The sequence below is a fragment of the Brienomyrus brachyistius genome, chromosome 6, assembly GCF_023856365.1.
Source record: "Brienomyrus brachyistius isolate T26 chromosome 6, BBRACH_0.4, whole genome shotgun sequence".
Lineage (NCBI taxonomy): Eukaryota > Metazoa > Chordata > Actinopteri > Osteoglossiformes > Mormyridae > Brienomyrus > Brienomyrus brachyistius.
Window position 1 is genome coordinate 16,451,350 of NC_064538.1, and position 23,522 is coordinate 16,474,871.

Genomic DNA, 23,522 nt, shown 5'->3' on the forward strand with positions numbered 1-23,522 from the left:
CTTGGGTCAGAAAAATAGTATCTGGAAAGTACCCTATGAAGTCATTTGCAAGTAAATGTACTTACTCACAGGAGAGAGAGAAAAAAATCCCCTGCATGATTTATTCATCTAGTTCAGAGCCCCCGCTTTGGCGGATGGCCTACAGATGGAGAAATGGAGGTAAAGTAGTCTCCCACTGATGCATTAATGAGTGTTGACTTGTTTGTGCTGCTGTGTGCAGTTGAATGGGAGACAGACCTGCATTTCTCCTAAAGTCTGAGGTTTATCTCATCAGGGACCAGCTCCTCCCAAATCTCTGAGAAATTGAGGAACACTCCCAACCCCACCTACACCGCTTGGGTACACAAGGTACTCAGGAAGTAGCGAGCCAACGTCATCACGAACTGAATGCAAAACTAAACCTGCGGCTTCCACCTGTAGCCGTTTTGCCAGTGTTCTGTGTGAATGACACACTAATCTTAGCGTGACTAAAGCATCTGAAATCACGGCCAAGTCACATCAGCACTGCAAAGACGCCAGTGTAGTGAAAGCTGATTATAGTAATAGATGAATGAATCATTTTCAGCGCATGCCGAGCATTAGCGGAAGTGCTTGCCCATACGATTCCGTCCTGGCTTGTTGTGGGAGGTGTGTGCAGGCTGAACAGGGAAGCAGATCTGGCTCGTGGTTATTGGGCAAGTTTGCGTCGGTATGGCAACGGACGTAATCCACGTTACCTGAGCGACAGTGGAAGATGACAGGTTATTTCGTGCGCCTGTGGCAGAGAGATGTGGTTCCTGCATAAGGATACTTGTGGCGGGTATCGCGTCGCCTCCTATTACCCTGCAAACCAAGTGGCCGTCTGTATCAGGTGTGTGTGGGGGGGAATCCACAGTATCAAACGGCATTGGTGTCACTGGAGATGAAATCCAGCAGGAAGGATGCTGGATCCCCCATTAGAGAATACTTCTAGTCTTGTCAGCCAGAACGAATTAGAACAGAAAAATATTTTTGTCATCTTGTTAAACAGGATTTCATAATGCTGGATTCTTCAGTTGACCTTTATGGCAAGTACAACGTTTGTTAAACAATGCTGCCCCTCAGTGGCCATACATGGTATCTATAAAGAATCATTCTAAGTAGGTATACATCAGTTATAAACATCCACGCTATACATTTAAGATGTTAGTGTAGATGTTAATTATCTTTTCAAACACCAATCCAGTCTTTTGATAATAGTCCAGTTTGTTCCTCTATAGTCTTCACAACCGCTATTGCCGGGCGATTTTATTGACCCCATCAGGTTATAATGGGGCAGGTGTGCCAGGAACACGTCAAATAACCGTCTAACTAAAACAAAGAAAAAGGAAAATCCCCCCTTCAGGGCAAGCTTCATTTACAGAATTATTAACTGAATCACCCACGCCCTCCCGCGTCTAGCATTACTCTTTTTTAAAACTTGATTCTTTTTTATTGCACTGAATTCTGATCGGAGGTTAGAAAGAGTGCTTTGACACACGCAAAGCCCTCCGGGACCGAAAGAGTATACACGAGATGCATGACGCTGAATCCAGCTCGCAGATCTCTCTAAAAGGCAGAAGTTTGCAGTGTCCGGCGGCTCAGATCTCAGGGATTTAGCAACCACGTGGAAAGTTTAAACTTAGTAAGATCATGTGTGGGGACACCAGCCGCGCTGGGTGACACCGCGGCCTTAAAGCAGTTGTTCCCGGAGCTCTACCTCTGGCACAAGTGGAACAGATCCTCGCACCCCCCTTCGCCAGAGATGCGCAGCTGTTGCGCTAGCCTGGCTAACAACTTTGGCTCAATGTCACTTGACTTTATGCAGATAATGTTGGGAACAGGAAGCAGTTGCTGCCTAGTGGGTAAATTCTAGGATACACGCGGACAGCTGACATCTGTGGCGATCAAAATTTTGATAAATGTAAATGTTTAAATCACATCGTGTGACATCCGTAAGAACGACTTTTCCAAATTATTTTAACACGTCGTATAACGTATTTAACCCATCCAGCCATTATCGTAACCGGTTAATCCCCACCGGGGTCGCGGGGGGCCCGGAGCCTATCCTGGGAACAACGGGCGCAGACGGGAACCAAACCTGGGCAGGTGCCAACACACCGTAGATTGCAATGATTAAGGAGTAGCAAAATTTAATTAGAAAAATTAGCACTCAAGAGCTTAAATTAGTCTACATTGGATCGTACGTTTTATAAGCAATTTTATGCAGAAGCACATTAGGAAGTGCAGGAGTTTGCAGATATAGTTCTTGTAGGTCGTGACTTGGTTTTTTTGTAATACCTTTAAAATAAAAGGACAAGTAACTGATTTGTTTATTGTTTACCGCAACCTACTATATGTAACATTGTCAGTCCTGGGGGGTTCCGTACGTCACTTAAATCATCCAAGATCAGATACCTCATCTTGGATGAGTTAATGCCAGTGAGACTCATCCGGGATAAGTCGGTTTTTCAAACGCAGATGTGTAGCAGACTAGTCTAGCTGGATCCATTCATCTGAGATGATTGCGTGCGCCCGCTTCTGCTTGAAAAGCCCATATATATCGAGTATAGAAAACATGATCGGCAAGTCTTTCATAGGCTGGTAGAAAATGACGAAAGAACGGGCGCATTTTTTCACGCCATCGGAGCAGGACCTTTTGCTCGAGGGATACGAAGAATTTCAAGATTTAATATGCACAAGGGGTAACACGGCAAAAGCAGCCCTGCTACGTATCTGTGCTGGATATCACCGTTATAGCCGAACAAAACTACAGCTAAAAGCGGCCCTGGAGACCAAATTGTTTGTGCGTTATAAGCCAAATTCGGTTAGCCTATATGCCAGTCTGCTATAACGGGATTTTACTGTATGTCATAATTCCAGATCAAACATAAGCAGAATGAGAGCATGGGAACAGGTTAAAGTGAAGTACAAGAATATATTTCAAACTGGTAAATATTGGTGTATAACTTTTTATAATTATAATTTAAGGAAGTGTTGACACACACACACACACACACACACACACACACACACACATATATATATATATATATATATATATATATATATATACATATATATACACACACACACACATACTTCGCCTAGTTTGACTTTGAATTAATATAATACAAGGTGCTAATAAATCTTTGAGGTACAATATTCCTCCTCGGCTAAAGCGGTATCTTTCAAAAATAATTTTATCTGGGAGCTATAAACGATCTTGTCGATAGCGCAAAACACTGTAAGAAATTCTCTTCTTATAATTTGTGCACTGATATCAATTCTTCGCTCATCCAGAAACGGCGAGACCATGACTGAATGGATTTCAACTCACGGACACTGATTACGTGTGTGAGCTAATCCTTTACACAGAACAAACCTGCTCCGAGCAGGTTTGAGGATTTGGATGTGCTGCTATGACAACACACTCAGCAAGAGTTTCGAAAAACCGACAGATCCAGGATCATGCCAAATCGTCAACAATTATATCCGGCTAAACGAGTAATCCAAGTACGAAAAATACCCCCCTGCAGTGCGAATCAAACTGTTTTACGTGGTGGGGGTTGGGTGGGAGTAAATACACTCAGTAACAAAAAAAGTTAAGCACCCCGAAGTAATGGTCCGATTCGGATGTAATTTGGTACACGTGCAGACCAGCTATGGGTAGGCAAATGATTCGATTTGCCAGGAGCTGCCACGTCTAGTCACCAGACACAGGATGCCTCGTAGCCGAAATAGACAGTAGCCTATTACCAGCACTTGACGGAGTTTGATGGGGGGCGCATTGTGGGTTTGCATTAGGCCGGGTGATCGTATCGTGCAATTAAACGGCATGTGGGCATGCAGATGTCACAGTCGCCCGATGCTGGAACCAATTAGCTCTTGAGGGCACCCACACACGTCGTGAAGGTTCCGGTCGCTCAAGACAGACCACACCAAGGAAGGATCGTCGTATAGTGCGCCAAGCATTACACAACCCATTTTTACACATGACATGTGTATTGGAATCTCTACAACACCCATCCCACACCGTGTCTCGACGACTGGTATCAGCCGGACTACCGGTTCACCGTCCCATCTGTAGGCTGCCGTCGACACCAGCGCAGGGACGGCTGCATTTGGAGTGGTGCCGTAACCGTGAGGCATGAACAGATGAGTGGCGTCGTACCGTGTTCAGCGATGAATCTCAGTTCTGCATTACCACAGCTGACCGTCGTGGGCGTGCACGGCGGCGCCGAGGGGAGATGACCAATACTGCCAATGTTGTGGAAAGACACACTAACGCTGCTCCTGGCATCATGGTGTGGGGAGCCAGAGGGTATGACCTCAAGTCAGCTATGGTAATAATTCGGGGGACCCTGACGGCACAGAAATAAATCAATGACATTCTGCGGCCGCATATCTCACCCCTCCTGAGACAGCACCCTGGTACAGTATTTCAACAAGGTAACGCCCGTCCACACATGGCACGCGTGTATATGGACTGCCTACGTTATGAGGTCCTCCCGTGGCCGGCCAAGTCCCCCGATCTACCTCACCCTACCGTATGCAGTATGCCAACTCTGATATTATAATCATCGCGATACAGTCATATTAACTTTCACCATGTACAGATTCATTTAATTTCTAACACTCTGTCTGAGTGCCTAACTTTTCTGTCACTGAGTGTAGTACTCAATAGCAGCTAATAATTATAGAGTACTTATGTGAAAATGGGGAAGGGGGTTCCTGTAATCAGGAAGGTTAAAACGTTAAATTATTATTAAACCTGCAATTTAAAAACTAGACTGCACTACAGTCAATAGCACAATTAATGTAAATGTTTCTCGAATAATTAAATTACGTGCTATGCTTTTCTCCAATGACGTACGCCGCTCGTGTGTAAGTTTTCCACGTGTATGTTTCGTTTAGCAGGAACAAAGGTATCATCTGTCGTACTCCAAATATTACTCTACCGATGAGTCCGCTACAGTTTCGAACCCGGCACGCGCGCCGCATGGCGATTTCGCGTCCACCTCGAGGCGAGGCAACATTACACGCATGCGCAGAGCGGACGACGTGCCTCCTGCGCCGCTTTTTCGTTCACTTGGCGGCAATGTACGCATGCGCGGTGCCGTAGCCGGTTATGGCGGCCGAGAGTGTGTTTCCATGAGGCGCCTTGCGATACCTATTCTTTCGGACTGAGAACGCAGAAAAGAGGAACCGAGGCCATGGCTGGCGTGTTCGACATCGACTTGGACCAGCCAGAGGAGAACGTTTCTGACGACGAGATTGAAGATGGGGTGAGTAGCCGGCCGTAGGTGCTGTATTTTTCGCACAGCTTTGTGCAGGTAGGGCAGGCCCAGCGGTGCGGGCAACACGGCACATTGTCACTGCAGCAGAAAGCTAAGGGCCCGATTCGTGACAGCGGCAGAAGAGGTCTGCCACTGCGAGGCCCAGGCACTCTTTAATCACCTTTTAGTGCCTAACAGACTGTCAAAACGTTTGGGGTGATGACAGCGGTTCGGCAGCTGCTTAGCGACTCGGGTCTCCCTGGCTCTTCTCGGCGGTCGTGTGTGTTTGCTGATGGAGCATGGGGGAACCTGTGCTCTGCGGTTATACTTTTGCTGTTTGGTGACCGTAGTGAGCTCACACGCCCGGTGTTCTGTCGAGTTGAACTACTTTGTCGAGTTAGGCTACCGTAGTGCTAATCGATAGTCCTAACCCTAACCCCTAAAACCCTAACCCTAACCCCTAAAACCTAACCCCAACCCCAAACGGTGGAACTGCACATGCTCAAGTACGTCTCGATAGGTAGCTCAACTCGTCAGAACACCTGCCCGGTGCAGAGAGGCACCCGTAGTAGGCTCCACGTCTGCTTTTCGCAACCACAGCCACAGCCTCCCCTTGTGTGCGCACACACTGGTTGTTTGGCTTAATATGAAGGCAAACACAGAAACAGGACTATTTAGGTAATATTTACATCACATAAGTAAGTAATCTTCTGCTGAATGTTGCTAAAAATAGATAGCTGACCACACTCGGCAGTTTAAAAACGTATATAAGGAAGTATATATGTGGGTGTGCATACATGTATGATATATTTTTTGCCATTATTGACTTTATATCTTCATTTTTGGGGGAATATTTGGCTTGTGTTGCTGTAATGTGCTACAGTCCTTATATAAACGGGGATCTCTCCTTGGCTAAATTAAAGACTACACAGTCAAGAATGGAATTCTAGTTTATTGGTAATAATTGACAATCCAGGGCTTATTTAGGCTGTAAAAACTTGGAGAAAAGGTAAAAAGCTGAACTGTTCACGTTGCACTGTGCAGGAAAGTAGCTGGTTAATTAAATGTCTTAAAATAAATATAGGGGGAATTCACCCCCAGAATACTTTATTTTTGTTTTGCTCACTCGTGTTCATTGGAAACTGATGAGAAGGAACAAAACACTTACTGGAAGAGTTTTGGAGGAGTCTGGCAGTTTATAGAAAGTTAGTCATACAAATGTTTCAAAATTGATAGTAGATGTGTGTGTTGATGTTTTTACTGGGGTTTCTAAATATATTTCTGTTGTTTTTAAACTTCCTTAAACAACACTCCCATGCTGTGATGTTTTGCCCAAAACACAGCTCACCTCTGCCCTGTTTTGCTTTCTAACTTCCAGTGTCACAGCGAGCACTCTGTTATGATTAGATAAACATTAACCTGATCGATTGTGAAATACTGACTGGAAATTGTATGAAATTGTCATGTACTTAAAATTATTTGGAGGCGGGGCATATTTTAATGCAGATGGATTTTTCATGATGTACAGCTTTGAAGCTTGTCTCTGTTAGCTTAATGAGTAAGTTGGGATAATCATTTAGGCTGCATTGCTCACTTTAAAGATCAGAAAGCTGGTGTTTCTTTTGTATGTTACAAATGCGCCCCTCAGTTCATACATTAAATATGAGCAGAGTTATTTTTAACATGGTAGATAACCTCGATTTAAAAGTACACTTAAGTTTATTAGCTTGTGTTGACACTGTAAATACTGGATTTTTTTCTCCTTGGTGTAGTTTTTTAGTGTCTTGAAGGTGACCGCACGTCATACATACCTCTACCGTGTAATTGTTGAAAGTAGTATTTCAGCGACACCAAAGTCCTTTAACAGCACCTCAGAAGCACCATACATATGAACGAATGTTGATATCAGCCACAAACCGGATTTATGACGTACACATAACGCTTTTTATGACTTTACATGCAAGACTCACAATTTTTAATTTCCTATCCTATTTTAACACAAGGGAAACTTTGTTACCTATTGCTTACAGTGCTACTATGATGCTAAATGGGTGTGGCCGGGTGTGGGGGGCAGCGCTCGTGCGAAACAGTTTCTGTAACACAGGAGATCACTGACTGGTTTTTAGCGTGAAAGTCTGATCCATGTCTGACGACAATCTGATTCATGTGCCTGGATATGGTGACCACACTTATCTTCACCTTACTTCATCAGGATTAATGTCTAATTGTTTTTTTTCTTCCATTGCAGGCCCAGAACAGTGAGTTCATGGATCAATGCAACAGTTTCGAATTGTGAGTCTGATATTCTTTCTCAAGTGCGTCAAGAAATTGTCTTTTTATATAACTGTCGCTTTGAGACCATTGTGTTGGATATCTTGTGGTCATATTGTCTGATCTGTGTATTACCATATGTCCATTCATTCACTGCTTCTTTGGTTTTCTTTGTCCTAGTGTGTCAGATGAGAAGCTGGACTTCTTTTTGTTTATTTTGAATTAATTCCCGATGTAAAGCGCCTGCCTTAAGTTACGTGTGCTGCTTGATTGTGTGTTTGTTTCTCTCGTAGTAACATGGATGGCTGTGAAAAATTCGAAATCTCAGAAGACAGTGTGAATAGAGGAACAGAGCAAATTCGACCAGAGTGTTTTGAACTGCTTCGGGTCTTGGGAAAAGGTGGATATGGCAAGGTAATATAATCACAATCTGTGTATGGACACAAACGAGTTAAGGTCAGTTTCAGAGTTTTGTTAATAGTTAAAATCACAGCTTAAGATGTGCATCACAAATAGTGCGGACGGAATGATTGCTCAAATGAAATATGAATTGAACAGGAAATTATAATTGACTTCAATGCTTTCCATTTCTTCTTTAGGTGTTCCAAGTTAGAAAGGTGTCCGGAGCTACATCAGGAAAAATATTTGCTATGAAAGTCCTTAAAAAGGTAGAGTTTGAAATGATTGTTGGGTGGGACTTTTGAACTTTGAGGGGACAAATAATATATTGTTTAAAAACAGGTGGTCTATTCCATAGGATCCCCTTTCGGATGTTTAAAAACATAGGTTGTTTAACTTATAGGCTTCCCTGTGGGATGTTTTAAAAACATAGGTGTTCTAATTCATAGTCCTTTGTGTGGAACTTTATGCACAGTTGCATTCCTGCTCAGTGTAATTAAAAGACACTGGATGTATTATGAGGACCTGTAGCTAACGTGCAGAGACTCGACCAGCTCAGAAAGCTTGCTTTTTCGGAAACATCGGAAGATCAGTCTGTTTTATGTGACGGCTTCTGTCATCTCATTCTCACCACCAAAGTTCCCCTTTGATAAGTTGAAGCTGAAAACAGATCTGTCTATATGCTGTGCATTTACAGTGCAGAGCCTTTAGCCTGTTTAGAGATGATGATAGAGATTTGACTTGGTTATATTGGAATGCGAGCAAAATGCTCAAGACTTGCCAGAATCTGATTTTTTTTACCCCTCAGAATCACCTGTTTACTTTATATGTTGTGATTTGCTTGCTTTTTATATCGGCCATGTTTTATTTGCCAGTGTGGCAGAGTCTGTCACATATTTTATATTTTAAAAGGTGATATATCTTTAAAATATTGTGTTTATTGTCATTGATTTGAATATCATGAATATTGTGATACAGTCTAGACACTTGTTTTCTTGCATAATTGACAGTTATGTTTTTTATGCAAATTGCATCAAGGCACGAGTCTGTTATTGGTGTAATTTTTCATTACACTTGTCACATGCTTCATAACTATTAGTAAAACAATTTGGTGATCATAATTAGAATAACTCAAAAGCACCCATCATATTTAACCATTTTCTGCATATGAATTTTAGAATATTGTCATAATTATTGATATTGTGAAAATCTCTGAAAATATTGTGATATAATTTTTAGAGCGTATGACTCAGCCCTATATTTTACTCTTTGCATTTTGCTTCTGAGGACACCGTGTGCCATTGTTCACTGTCTGAGGCATTCTATATTCTTGAAATGCTAAACCAAAACTCTTTTTTTGTTATTCACTCTTTTAAAAATGTAATTTTAATTTGCAATCAGATGCAATTTTCATAAGCTCCCAGTGAGATAAGTGCTCGAGAGATAAATATTACTGAAACTTGGAACTCGGAAGCCATTTCCCAATTAAAAAGCCTTGGTGACGTTTGTGGTCTGCTGAGTCTACATGATGTGTCATCACTTTGTCACACAGTCCTGGTTGTGTTGGAGAGAGCGGCTTGTGCAGAGTTTTAACTGTGTGTTGATGATGCAGGCAATGATTGTTCGCAATGCGAAGGACACGGCACACACCAAAGCCGAGCGCAACATCTTGGAGGAGGTCAAGCATCCATTCATCGTCGATCTCATTTACGCCTTCCAGACTGGGGGCAAGCTGTACCTCATCCTGGAGTACCTCAGCGGTGAGCAGAGCTGTGTCTGACCCAGGTCCCGTGGCATGAAAAGTCTGTGCTGCTAAATGAGCCTCAGGATGTTAACCAGCAACACAAGATGACTTAAAGCATTAAACCAGTCTGCAGGTTCACATACTCTATGGGTAAAGGTATTGGGACATATCTGTTAATCATTCAGGTGTTTCATTCAGAATCATTGCCACAGGTGTATAAAATCAAGCACCTAGCACCTTGCTAGGAGCAAAAGAAACTCAGCCATAAAGTGGCCGACCATGTAAAGTAACAGAGCAGAGTTGCCAAGTGCTGAGGTGCTTGTGTGAGTGTGTAAAAGTCATCAGCGCTCTGACTCAATAACTGTAGAGTTCCAAATCTCCTCTGGCATTAACCCCACTACAGAAATTGTGTGCTGGGAGCTTCATGCAATGGGCTTCCATGGCCAAGCAGCTGCATGCAAGCTTCAGACCACTAAGCGCAATGCCAAGCATCGGATGGAGTGATGTAAAGCATGCTGCCACTGGACTCTGGAGCTGTGGAAATGTGTTCTGTGGAGTGACGAATCATGCAACTCTGTCTAGCAGTCTGATGGATGAGTCTAGGTTTGGCGGATGCCAGGAGAATGTTACCTGTCTGACCTCATTGTGCCAACTATAAAGTTTAGTGGAGGAGGGATAAAGTTCCAGCGAAGGGAAGTCTTTAATACTTCAGGATACCAATACATTTCGGATAATTCTATGCTTACAACTTTGTGGGAACAGTTTGGGGATTGAAGGGCCTTTTCTGCTCCAACATAACTGTACCCCAATGCAGAAAGCAAGGACCATAAAGACATGGATAAGTCTGGTGTGGAAGAACTTGACTGACCCACACAAAGCCTAGGCTAAAACGGAGACTGTGAACCAGGCCTTCATGTCCAGCATCAGTGCCTGACCTCAAATGCTCTTCTGGATGAATGGGCAAAAAATTCCCATAGATACACTCCAGCATCTTGTGGAAATCTTTCATGGACGAATGGACTAAGGGGGACCAAGTCTATACGCCTACGGAATTAGAATGGAATGTCATAAAAGTTCCTCTAGGTGTAATGGCCAAGTGTCCTGATTCTTTTGTCCATATAGTGTAAGAATTTTATCAAGCTTTTGCTTTACTTACCCCAGGCTCCTTGTTTGCCTCAACCTAAACAATTAGAAGATTAGCTCACTCCAAGGCTAGGTAAATGCTGACCAGTCACAAATGAATTTCATAAGGCAGACTTTTTGAACTCTTACACCTAATCACCCAGTCGTTCCAGAGAATCCTGTGGTCTAGCTTACATCTTGGAACTCAGGCCAAGCTGTACCTTGTTTTAAAAAAACTGGTACAGTCCCGATAAAACCTAGTGAGCATTTCCAGTTAACAGCTTAAACCCATTATTGCTACTCACACATTGAACTTAATGTGTAGGGCCTTGGTGGTTGAGAAGTTAATGTGCACTTTGAACCTGCCAAAGAAGGTGGTGCTGCATCAAGGGGTTTGGAGCTTTTTTTAAGTGTTTGTCACTGATGTTCAAGCTCGTCTTGCTCTTCTGGGTGCTAAGACCCCATGTCACCACTTACAGGCGGAGAGCTATTTATGCAACTAGAGAGAGAAGGGATTTTCATGGAGGACACGGCCTGGTATGTAGCTACGTAGCATGTTGTTCATTTATCGTGCCGAGAAACACCCGGGACACCAATGATAAGTACTGTGATCTCTGGCCCTTGGCCATGATGGGGTGTAAACACTCAAGCAGTGAGTGCTTCCATCACAACAGAATCTGAACAGAGAATCCTAAATCAGGTGCTCAGTTAATGCGAGGATGTTGTCAAGTCAAATATTTGTGTAGATTTAAACATTATTAGACCCTTATAATAGCTTTGGGATTCCTAATGTATTTGTAATGTATTTGAATACACACTGTCATTGTGTTGGTGATTTGCCTAGTAAGTTCGAGGGTGCTCTGGGTAGGGCTAGCAGCTGATATGCATGCTAACAGCCGTCTTGTCACAAGTGGCCATTGGTTGATTCGCTTTTCCTTTCAGCTTTTATCTAGCAGAAATCTCCATGGCTCTGGGACACTTGCATCAAAAAGGGATCATCTACAGGGACCTCAAACCGGAAAACATCATGCTTAACAACCATGGTAATTAAACATGTTGAGAGGTTTAGTCACAGTAAATGTGGTAGGGGCTGTGACTATTGTTAAATGTATTTTCTCTCACACAACTGAATGTGTATGAAATTTAGCCAGACATGCTGGGGGTCCTGTCCTCAAAGCAGGATTATCCGCCAAGCACTGTTGTATTTAAAAAAATACAACAAACTTTTATTTTTAGTTCTCTATACCCCCAAACACAGTTAATTCAGTTTTTTGTGTTTTTAATTACAGGTCACGTGAAGCTGACCGATTTCGGCCTGTGTAAAGAATCGATCCACGATGACACAGTCACTCACACGTTCTGTGGTACCATAGAATATATGTAGGTCGAGTGGATGTGTATGTCACTTCCTGTTTCCTGTGTGGTTGTGCTTTTGGTCCACCCTATGCTGGGGATGATAGTATGCCTCAGAACTTTGATACTGTCTTGAGCGTCTGTTATGCTTTGCTCTAGGGCACCGGAGATCCTGATGAGAAGTGGCCACAACCGCGCCGTAGACTGGTGGAGTCTGGGAGCTCTGATGTACGATATGCTGACCGGCGCGGTGAGTCCTGATTCCTTCATAGTCCTCTTCTTTCAGGCTTCATTTTCAGCTTCAAGAATCGTCTAGAATCTTCTGGAATTATCCTTATGAATGAGATAGGTATACAATCTAGCCTTCACTTTTGGTGTTCTGGCTACTAATGATGTTCTTGTCTCTCGTTGTTCCCAGCCACCCTTCACTGGCGAGAACCGAAAGAAAACCATAGATAAAATTCTGAAGTGCAAACTGAACCTTCCACCCTACCTCACACAAGAAGCCAGGGACCTTCTCAAAAAGGTGTGGCCTGCTTGGTCCCTGGAGAGATGTCTGGCCACAATCTGGGCCATTACCAGAGGGTCTGAATATTGGGCTTTGTCTTGCAGCTGCTCAAAAGGAATGCCTCGTCACGCCTGGGGGCCGGACCAGGAGATGCCACTGAAGTGCAGGTCCGTCACATGATGCCGGGCGGGGACCTTGGCTCCGGGGAGCTGTCCTTCACCTGCCTTCCTGTCTTTCATAGGCTCATCCTTTCTTCCGACACATCAACTGGGAAGAGCTCCTCGCCCGCAAGGTGGAGCCTCCTTTCAAACCCTTCCTGGTAGGCGCCATTGTGATAGACCTTTCCAAAACATCAGCACTAGGGCCACTCCGTGGTTCACCGCCTACTGCCATGTTCCCACAGCAATCCGCCGATGACGTGAGCCAGTTCGACTCCAAGTTCACAAGTCAGACGCCGGTGGATAGTCCGGACGATTCGACGCTTAGTGAGAGTGCCAATCAAGTCTTCCTGGTATGGTGTTTGATATCCGTGGCTTTTCTGTATGCTCTGCCTCTCATCCCTCTCATTCAACCTTTTCCTGATTTTTATCACGTGGTTGCATCCCTGATCTCCTCCTCCCTTGTTCCGCTAGGGTTTTACGTACGTGGCTCCATCCGTGTTGGAGAACGTCAAGGAGAAATTCTCTTTCGAGCCAAAAGTTCGATCACCTCGACGGTTTCTGGGAAGCCCAAGAACACCTGTGAGGTATTGCCCTGCCCCTGTTTTGATCCAGTTTTGATTATGACTTCTGTTTTAAGATACCCAGACCCTGAAATTGGTGAGCAATTATTTTAACGCAGGAATTCACAAAGTCCTCTTTTGGAAATGAACACTTCAGGTTATGGCAGGAATGGCTCCAGGTTATTTGTGCGTCCCCTCCCTCTAATGTCACTTCCCACCCACCCTCAGCCCTGTGAAGTTCGCTGGTGCAGACTGCTGGCCCCGGGGCCCGCCACTGCCCGTGGCCCCATCCCTCCAGTCCCCCACAGAGCTGGCCATGGAGGTGTCCACAGTGGAGCAGATGGACGTGACGGCCAGTGCAGAGGCCTCGGCCCCCCTGCCCATCCGGCAGCCAGCCGGCACCAACCCAGGGCCTTTCAAGAAGCAGGCCTACCCCATGATCTCAAAGAGGCCCGAGCACCTGAGGATGAATCTTTGACGCTCAGCTTGACCCCTCCCCCTTTCCTTTTTTCTTTTTAAACGGACACGAGAAAATGAAACGGACACATCTTCTCACCACCAGCCTGATCATACATCTGCCCCCTGTTGCTATGGCGAGTGTGACTCCGCCTCCACGTGGGGACTGGCTTTTTTCATCTTCACCTGGGTTGGCTTGACAGATTCAAGCTGGGCCTTACTCTGATTATACTCTTTTTTATTTTATAATTTTGTTTTTTTTACATGATTCTGGCTCATCAGGAAAATGAAATGAACGCGGGAGGAAAGTCGTCACCGGCGTGCAAACATCCACGGAATGTTGGAGTTCTCTTCTACAGTATTACTTTAGATGCTATGTCGTTCTCTTGTTTATTTTTGTTTCTTTTTGAGAATGAAAGGACGAATCATTGAACAAATGTATTATAATTTAAGGATCAGTTGGGGTCTTGCAATGCAAATATGTGATGCGCCTAATGGGTTTGCAGCAAGCTGCCGCTAACATCCTATATACTACTAGATCAGTATATAAACACTACAATAAAAAAAAGAACAAATTGGTTTTAATATCTTTCTATTTAAATGATGTGGGTTTGAGTGTGATTGACCCAATAAGATACTTGCGGCCCAGGTTTTTTCTCCACTCTTTGTTGCCTGTCAGATATCCAGTACGAGGGTGTATTTTGTCAAACACGGCTTGCTGACTGAATAGCGCGGTAAAACGGCGCTCTAGCACATGTCCAATACCAAATGTAGCAGATGGCTGTGAGGATGTTACAGGCTTGCTCAGCCATTCTGAATCGTGTGAGGAAACGCTGGTGACATCACAAATATTAAGGCCTTTTGCGTATGACTGACAAGCACCCTACCGACAGTTTGGCGCTTTCCCTTGCTCTCTCTCTTTCTCTCTCTCTCTCCATTCTTTCTTTCGAGTGCCAGAATCTACGTACAGGTTAAGAACTTGAATTAATCCGTGAACAAGTTTACTGTTTTAAAAAAAGAATAATAATAATAGGCTGATCTTCCAAGGTCATTTTCTCTGCTGAAATTACAGCTTCTGTCTTTCACTTTCCTTTCTGTGATTAATATCACGGTTTGATGTGAGGCCAATCCTTAATTGCTGCCTTACATAGAGTATTAACTGTCCATCCCAGCTAGGTGAAGTATTTTTATGGTTATTTTATAATGTGCACCTGAGAAATGACTGATGCTTTACTAAACCATGTTGTGACTTCCATGTCCATTACAGGATGTCTTAAACACTTCACTGTCACTGAGGCTTTATCTGTTTTCTAAACTGAGCCAGAGGAGTAAAGCCATAACTTTCTCGTCCATAATCGGCAGACGTATTCAGATCCGGACCTCGGGGTGGGACCCACATGGCGGGATGGTGCGTCCCAGCTGCTTGTTGGCATCCAAGTCAGCAGAGCGATATCTTTCGTGAGCGGCTCCTGTGTTGCCGTGGTTGCTGTGACCGCGACAGAGAGGTCAGGGCTCCATGTTGTGTTGATGTTGAATAAACACTATGATTTTTATTCGATATTTGGTCTCTTCTCTATTGCACGTGGATGCTTCCCTTGAAGTTTTTTTAAATCCCCGTTAGCATTCATGCATCGGAATTCCTACAAGTAAAAAATAAAAAGAATAACGTACCTATCCTGTATAACATAATCAGCCCTCTCTGACCTCTCAGAGAAGTGTTCTAGCTGTGACATAGAGCTCCAGTGAATGTTCAGAAGGTCTTAGGTATGGATCTTATGGTTTTAGGACAGCATGTGAGTTACAGATGATGTACGTTGACAAGCACCCGTTTGTATATAATTGTTTAGCCAGATGTTTAGCTGCTTCTAGATCGCCCTCCCTGTCCCCCTCCTTTTATGGATAGTGGGTTTGTCCCCAGTTTCCCGATCTTGGATCAGTGTTGGTTTTGTTCACAATGGGCTTGGGCTTCTCAGGCACTTGGTGTCTGCAGTAGGAGACAGTAGATGACTCTCTGTGAGCTGTGTGAATGTTCACGAGTGGCCTGGCCTTCCTGGGAAGCAGGCGTGAGGTCAGATGAGCGGAGTCTCTACAGGTTAGGAGCTTCCATCTTGGAATCTGGTCTTTGAGAAGCAGGCTGGCTGGCATTTGTCCAGCGCAAGGAGGCTCTTTGTTGAAAATGTCACACGTGAGGTCAAAAGGCACGGAGAGAAGGCCGCTCTGCTCCTGGCGCTGCTGTTTCCGCTTGATTCTCATTCTATGATGAATTGACGAGCGTATCGGAACGGTGGACTTCGCTATACAGAAACACGTTGTGATCTTGAAAGCCTGCATCAGAGTGTCAGCCACTGCTGCCTCCTTTGTTCTTCAGTAAATGCTGAGATGAGGTTTCAAGTTGTGGTTTTTCTAGCCAAGGGTTCTCATTTGCTGACCAGTAGGTGGCAGAGTGGTGCCTTCAGTATCACTCAGAACTTTTCTTCAGTTCCAAGCTGTTAAATGTCTGTTTTTGTTATTACTTTACTGTGATTCTTTTTAATGATGTGTATAATTTATTCAAGTGCCATTCAGATTTTCCTGTATTCTGCATCAAAGACACTATGCAAATGTCATATTTATTTGTTTGGATTTGTCTTTCTCCACTAAAGTGGTTTTATACATATATTTTTTTCCTTCCGCATATTAGTTTGTTTTATAAAGTTAGGGATCATTTCTTTGCTTAATATATTCCAGCTATATTATTTAGCTGAAGCCAGTTACCCTCCCCCTATCTTGTATAGTAGTAGGGCCTGTTTAGTACCTAAGTATTTCAGAGGGTGGGTACAGACTTGACAAAAAGCAGGACTGTGTAGCTAGGTGAAAGGACAAAGGACTCGTATGAAGACCAAAACATTCACGGATCTGTCATTTGCAGGTATCAGAAATAGCCAGAGCTCACGATCTTGTGCTGGGTGTATGTATATATATGTGTGTGTGTGTGTGTGTGTGTGGATTTGTACTTTGAGTTCCTGTTCCAAATTCCCTTCAGTTGATGGAAGTGTGAAGTGGTTTCAACTGTTGATGCAAAAAAATGGTAAGTCTGTGCCTTTTCAAAATACCTATAAATATATATACAGCCTGTGCACTGTCGGTCAGTGGAGTGCCATGTTCAGGAGGGAGAAATTCTCGCTTTGTTTACTGGCAACATCTGTAAACATTTTTCCCCAAGTGCTTTATGATGGCCTTTCTTATACAGTGTTGAACTTAACTAGGTGTTAAAAGCTGTGGTTTCATTTTATGGTTGTCTTAGTAGTAATCGCTGGGCTTGCCTTATTTTTTTATTTGTATTTTTTTAAAGAAATAAATGTAATTAAACTTATTGGATTATTGGGAGGGAGGGCATGGATTCCTCTGCTATGATGAGATTTCTGACACGATAATATGGCAGTGTTTCTAAACAGCTGCTGATTTTTTTTTTTCTCTTTCAACTTCAAAGATGTACATAATCTTTATCTGGAAAAACATACATTATCCTCATGTAGTTCTAGATCATAACATTCTGTATATATAGTTGGGTAAGTCAGGTCCAGAGAGTACAAGTCCAGACCAAGATTTAGTGTCATCCAACCAGTTGAGCATGACGAGTCACAGAGTACTCACTGGTTGGTTGAAACAAAATCCCGGTCTGGACTTTTACTCTCTGGACCTGAATTACCCAACTCCGTCTGTATATGCCTCTTTGTGCTTATAACAGGAGAGGTCATTTGTGATCTGGAGCTGGAACAACCACCCAAAAACCAGGGACCTGCGTTGCCTTTAAACGCCAGCTGCATAATAATGACCAAACCAGGTCTCCTCTGGAGAAACATGCGTTTGGTTCTTACGGTCCCATATATTTTGCCTTTTATTTTAGTGCTGGATAAGTAACTATTGACATTTATTATTTTTATGAAGTCTAGGTGTGTATGTGTTTTTTTTTTTTTTACCTCTTTTTCTTATTATTCAGTAGTAAAGATCCCCTAGTGCATCTTGCCTCATGCAAAAGAACGTCTCGTTCTGAAAAGCTGTTGCATATTTCATGGGTTTGCTTTTGAAACTATACACCACTCCTTGTATGCTCCCATTTCTCTATCAGGCACCTGTATAATCTAATGGAATCATGTTACTGTCTATAAATTCAGTAGCTAATCATTTTTAAATCATCTATTTTAAGAATGACTTGAGTTCTTCATATGCGATAGCCATACAAACTACCTTTATTGAGCTATGTAATATACAGAGGGACTGCTCACTTGGTCTGGATGAGTCAACATAAAATGTTGAAACAAGTTCTCTTTGGGGGGGGGGGGGGGGGGGGGAATTATCTGTAAATGCTGTGGAGTTTTAATTTTTTTATGTTTTGAATATCAGATTAGGAGCAAGTTGGACAGTAGTACAAATGCATTTCATGTGGAGTTTGACCTTTGCCCTTGATTTTAAAAGTCATTGGCTGCAAATAGATGAATGGCATTAAAGTCTGTTCATTACTACCTGGCAGGAGGATGTGTGCGCTACTTTCAAGCCTCTCTTTAACAAAATCACACTAACCAGAGACACCCCAGCATTTTATTAAGTGATGCAAAACAAGAGAGAAACACTTCAACAGAAAGGATCACTGTAACAATATGGATGCATTCCCCAGTCTTTGGTTCATTTGTTACTGCACCACTTCAGAAACAGCTACAGTTTCTGTATGTGTGGATTCAAATTTTTATACATACCAGTATGTAACTGTTGCATATTTCTTAAATCGTGAAAATCTGCTTAAAGCTCTGAAAACAAAAAAAAAATCAACATCCTACGGAAGTAAATGAATATTTAAAGATTGAGAGACCGTTACATGTAGGTGATTGCATTGGACTGCAGTTCTGCAGAAACTCTTAAAATGCATCACAGTCTTTAAGACATAACGACAACATATGACATCTGAATACCGAAGTGTCTGCACTTGGGTAAGCGGGGGGCTAGTTGATTTTATTCCTATGAGAAGTAGCACCTAGCACACAGTATTGCTGAAACACAAATCAGGGAAAATGAGCAAATCATTCACCCCCCCCCCCCGATCTATATACAAGCTTAATTGAGGTCAAACACGAGACCATTAAAACACCTCAAATATTTTTATTAAAGAGTAATATTAATCCTGCAGTCAAAATAATAACACGTGTTCTACCTTCTAACAGATAACAAATCCTCCAGGATTTACCAGATTTATGGAGTCCTGGTATCTTTAAGGCCCTTCAAAACACCAGGAAGTATGTACATGACTCTGAGGAACAGTCATCAAAACAGAGTAAACTGGCTCCTACAAGCAGAACTGATTGCAATGTGGTAGAAGATACAGGAGGACTCCCTTGTGATGGGGTGTGATTTGTGTTCTGGACACCGGGTGCCAGCACGGTATAATCTAGGTTTAACCAAAGACCACTGCAGTTGACATATTTATAAAGTCGGCAAAGCAGTAAAGCAAGCCAACTCGTCCGACATGAAGTTTAATCATATTCAACCCCCAAAGAAAAGACCCACCCCTCACTTGGTTTCTCAGTAAACCTGCAGGTGGGGAGATGTGGCTCCATCTTGCCACTTGTGGACTTTGTCTGTTATTACAGTGCGGCAGAGTGGACAAGTCCTCTCGCGGTTGAGCCACAATGCAATGCACTCGTCACAGAAGATGTGCTTCGGGAGAAAGGAAGGGGTATACATTTCATATGGGATCCGGTGACCAGCTTTAATTTATATATTTTTTTAGACGCTACTCATTGGCCATGCTTGAACCCCTGCCCATCGAAACTGGTTTTACCTGACAGGGCAGGGCTCGGGGCTCCCTGAAAGCGGCCTTGCAGATGGGGCAGACCTCTCCTGCTTCGAAGCACTGGCTTTTGGTGGCAGTAACTCCATTATTCTGCAAAACACTGATGTTCAGTTTCCAAGAAGGCACAGCCCAAGTTAGTCATGTCTATAAATGATGCTTTATTTTCTGTTTGCTAAAGGATGAGTACAGGGACATTGGAATCCTTTTGTTTTTACATATCCCATCTGACTCCCCTTTGAGACATACACACACACATAAACAGGTGAGTGAAGTTTGGCTGACCCTGGCTTCTTTTAAATTGTTTTTTCTCCATCCATGGAGTGCGTAATCACAACACAAATACATAATTAAATTTTCAAAATTTAACCAATTATGCAAGATGACCATTTTGTATTCAACCATGACTTTGGGTACCTGACTGCTGAGAAATATCCGGATAGTTTTCTGAACAGACCCCCAATGTCCGTACAGTCCCAGAAGCTGTGGGGAAAGCAGCATGGCTGTCACATAAATCTGTCTGATTCTGATCTTTTATCAATGAACAAACAGTATCTGTCAGAGCTATAGCTGAAGTCATACCCTGCAGGGCTGTTAGAATACATTGGGAAATATTTAAAAAAAACTTCAGAAATTAGGCTTCTGTGAACTATGAAACATTAGAAAGGATCCCAACTATTGCCAAAAGTTCATGATTAAGTGATTTCATCCAGTCTTACCTTCAGAATGAGGTAGACCAAAGCTAAAAGGATACCAAGTGTCAGAGCAGGGGAGCCGTCCGCCTCCTGGTAGGTGACCAAATAGCGGAACCACAATGGCATCGGAGCTATCGTCTGGTAAACCTGACCAATTTCTTCTAAGAGCATGTACCATCGGCCCTAAAGAACAAAGCAAGAGAAAAATCAACTACAGGCCTAATACTGATCCACCAAGCAGGATGCCAAATACTCTGGCTGGACAGAGATACCAGCCTTACCTTCGACTTGGAAGCCACGAGAGGAACAGGCAATAGAAGAATAAGGCACTTCACTCCCATAAAAATGAACTTCAATATGAAGTTGGTCACACCCACAGTCCACAACACTTCCCAGAAGCCCAAGAACTCAACACTAGGATTCACCAAGATTAGGCTGCAATGACAGTGGAAAGGAGAAGTTACACAGGAGAAGTTGCACAGGGGAAGTGACTGAGCTGTCTGTTCTGTTCTACCTACAATGACGGGGTGCCCAAATCTGCTCCTGGCTGCCCAGTGCATAGGCTGGTATAATGGCTGGCTGGTAACGGATAAATGAGAAGGATACATTGACGAGGTGCTTACCAGTAATGAAAACCTGCTAGGTTTACATTCAGGGACCCCGACTGTAGAGTGTCTGATTACTCTCACCTGTAATAAAGAGTCTCAGTATGGAACGTGTAGTAGAGGAGGAGTGTGGAGGACATCATGAACAGCAGAAGCCACAGGCAGTGAAGCTTGGAGCGCCGGCCCTGAAATGACACCAGTTGATGTGTTGGGTTTCCTGGGAAGCTTCAGAACATGTTGGGTGACGCTCACAATAACCTACCTGCAGGAAGACCTGCTTTTGGATGCTTCTGTTTGCATAAAGGAAGGTTGTAAACAGGCCAGCTCCAACTGCTAAACCTACAAGAAAGCATACAACTCAAATGTCACATACATATAAAACTGTAAATTCATAATGCAAAAAACAGGTCTGGTTTATGCTCCCATGCATTTTTAAAATGCATTTCTTTACATGTGATATATAGAATTATTAAAATTATGCAAATATGAATACAATGCCATAGTCCTCCATGTTTACACAAGCAATTAATACCTGTAACAACAGATGAAGTGTAATCCTTAACAAATATTCACATTTTGATAATTAAGCAAGCAAACTGACAGTATAGCTGTCCTGCCTGAAGCTGTCTAACAAAAAACAGTTAGGTCAGGGGAGCCTTAGTGGTCCAAGGCAGTGTTTCTCAAACCAGTCCTGTGAGATCCACAGACGGTCCATGTTTTTGCTCCCTCCCAACTGTCAGGAAATTTGGAGAGAGCAAAAACCTGAACTGTCTGGAGGTCCCCAAGGAATGGTTTGAGAAACATTGATCCAAGGAGCAGTTGTGGTGTTTTTTTGTTTTTGTTAATCTCTCCAATAAAGTCTTCTGTGGTGAAACCGGGTACCCCAAGGTTAATCAGGATTGGATTTTCTTTTGTTAAGTTGCCAATTTAACAATGGAAATAAGCAGCTGCAAGATGTCATTCTAAAAACACAGAATACTATGAACAGTCTGGAACTGAAAGCAGGAAGCTGGCAGCATAACCCACCTAGGGCATGCTGGGTAATTAGTTTGGCACAAAGGATCACAATAAAAGGAAGACTTTTCTGGAGCCATTGAAAGAGGTAACGCAGTTCAGAGAAGGACATGCTCGGCTCTCCAGCCTCCGAATCGGCGTCTCCTGGGTCAGACTCGGGCTCGCTGTGGGAATGGGGGTGCTCGTGAGAATGCGAGTGGGAATGGGTGTGACCATGCGCTCCAGTTCTTTGCCTCCTGGATGCTGGCCGACCACTGGCCTCCCCGGAGGAGCTGCATACGGAAACCCGGACCTCCTCTCCGGTGGCCCCCACCACAGGCGTCCTTGTCAGCAGCTCAGGTTGCAAGGTTAGGGATAAGCTGGTGCCTGCTTGAGGGTGAAGCTCGTTTGGGTTGGTCTGCATTACAGATGGTGATTCTTTTGGTTTCAGCAATATTCTGGACTCTGCAGAATAACTCCTAAAACACGCCAAAAAGTGAATTATGAAACATAATTATTAATTATAAATTTCCTTTTAATTATACGATTTTCTATACACTTACCAGGGGTTGCACTTAATATATAACTCAAATGCAACATCAAGAAGACACCAGACTCGTGTTTTGAAGACTAATTAGTCGTTTCTGTTTTAGCACCTGTTGCTTCCCCCCCTTGCCACAGGAATCACTACGACGCTAATACTTATAACGTTTCGATAAACAGTCGGAGAGGGTCCATTGCGTCACCAGTTATGGAGTATTAAATGTCAAACTTAAAACTGCATAAATCACATTATTAAGCCGCCCTTTTGGACTGGATCTAGCTAACGTTAACGATATACTCCCGTGATCGAATCAGCTGTTGAACCACTTTCTGCATAGCGACTAGTTAATAGATACGTTTACGACGCATAACTTGTATCAAACTAGTAGTAATGTTTGTAAAAAATGACACCCGACTGGTATGTGGTGTTTATAAATATAGTTCATCCAAAGCTAACGAAATAAACACAGTTCGAGTACCTGTCATGATGAGTTCGGAGTTTCATGGCAAATGTTCAATATCCATTTAATATTCGGGTAGCTGAAAAATAAAAATAAAAAACAAACTAAAGAAACAAAAACTAGTTACTTATAATATACACCTACTGATTCGCAGACATCTTTACGGGTAAAACGCTACGTAACAGAAAGGTCAAAGGGTAACTTTTTATTACTTCAATTTTTTACTTATTGTACGTTGTGCTATTAAAACACAATGTAACGAGTATCTATTTCACTTTAAAAGCAGATAATTAATATTCTGGGTGTTTTCTAATTTAAAAAAGACGTAAAAAGCGATGACGTAAATACGTCTCGTAAACTATCCCAACGTATCACGACTGTTGTCATGCCAACCTACATAGCAACAGTTTTTAAAGGTACAGTTCAATTTGTAAAAGTTAAACTACTTAAGTTTAATACTTAAAATCTGCTCCAGACCAGCTGCATTCCCCCTAGTTTCAAATCTAATGATGTCAGGTAAGCATTTAACAAGGGACAAAAACGTTTTTTTTTTT

The 23,522-nt window shown here is 43.0% G+C and overlaps 2 protein-coding genes across 4 annotated transcripts; one reads left to right on the top strand and one right to left on the bottom strand.

The window, feature by feature from the left end:
• The first annotated feature begins 5,082 nt into the window (after window positions 1-5,082).
• rps6kb1a (ribosomal protein S6 kinase b, polypeptide 1a) lies at window positions 5,083-15,403 on the top strand. 3 transcript variants are annotated; one of them, XM_049016561.1, is made up of 15 exons: window positions 5,083-5,285; window positions 7,525-7,568; window positions 7,841-7,961; window positions 8,147-8,215; window positions 9,559-9,706; window positions 11,292-11,349; window positions 11,755-11,855; window positions 12,102-12,192; window positions 12,325-12,415; window positions 12,584-12,691; window positions 12,778-12,840; window positions 12,915-12,992; window positions 13,077-13,184; window positions 13,306-13,418; window positions 13,623-15,403. In XM_049016561.1, the coding sequence occupies exons 1-15, from the start codon at window positions 5,214-5,216 to the stop codon at window positions 13,870-13,872; spliced, it is 1,515 nt and encodes a 504-aa protein (XP_048872518.1). In that variant the 5' UTR covers window positions 5,083-5,213; the 3' UTR covers window positions 13,873-15,403. The 3 variants fall into 3 exon arrangements, with proteins under 3 accessions (XP_048872518.1, XP_048872517.1, XP_048872519.1); XM_049016560.1 differs by having other exon boundaries at window positions 12,915-13,184; XM_049016562.1 differs by lacking the exon at window positions 5,083-5,285 and having other exon boundaries at window positions 7,541-7,568; window positions 7,841-8,003.
• A 3,007-nt stretch (window positions 15,404-18,410) lies between these two features.
• rnft1 (ring finger protein, transmembrane 1) lies at window positions 18,411-23,292 on the bottom strand. The gene is made up of 9 exons (XM_049016569.1): window positions 22,987-23,292; window positions 21,998-22,443; window positions 21,234-21,310; window positions 21,056-21,156; window positions 20,648-20,801; window positions 20,391-20,549; window positions 20,089-20,154; window positions 19,663-19,764; window positions 18,411-19,538 (listed from the first exon to the last, which is right to left on the bottom strand). Exons 1-9 carry the CDS (start codon window positions 23,010-23,012, stop codon window positions 19,404-19,406), a joined length of 1,266 nt encoding a protein of 421 aa, XP_048872526.1. The 5' UTR covers window positions 23,013-23,292; the 3' UTR covers window positions 18,411-19,403.
• Window positions 23,293-23,522: the final 230 nt, after the last annotated feature.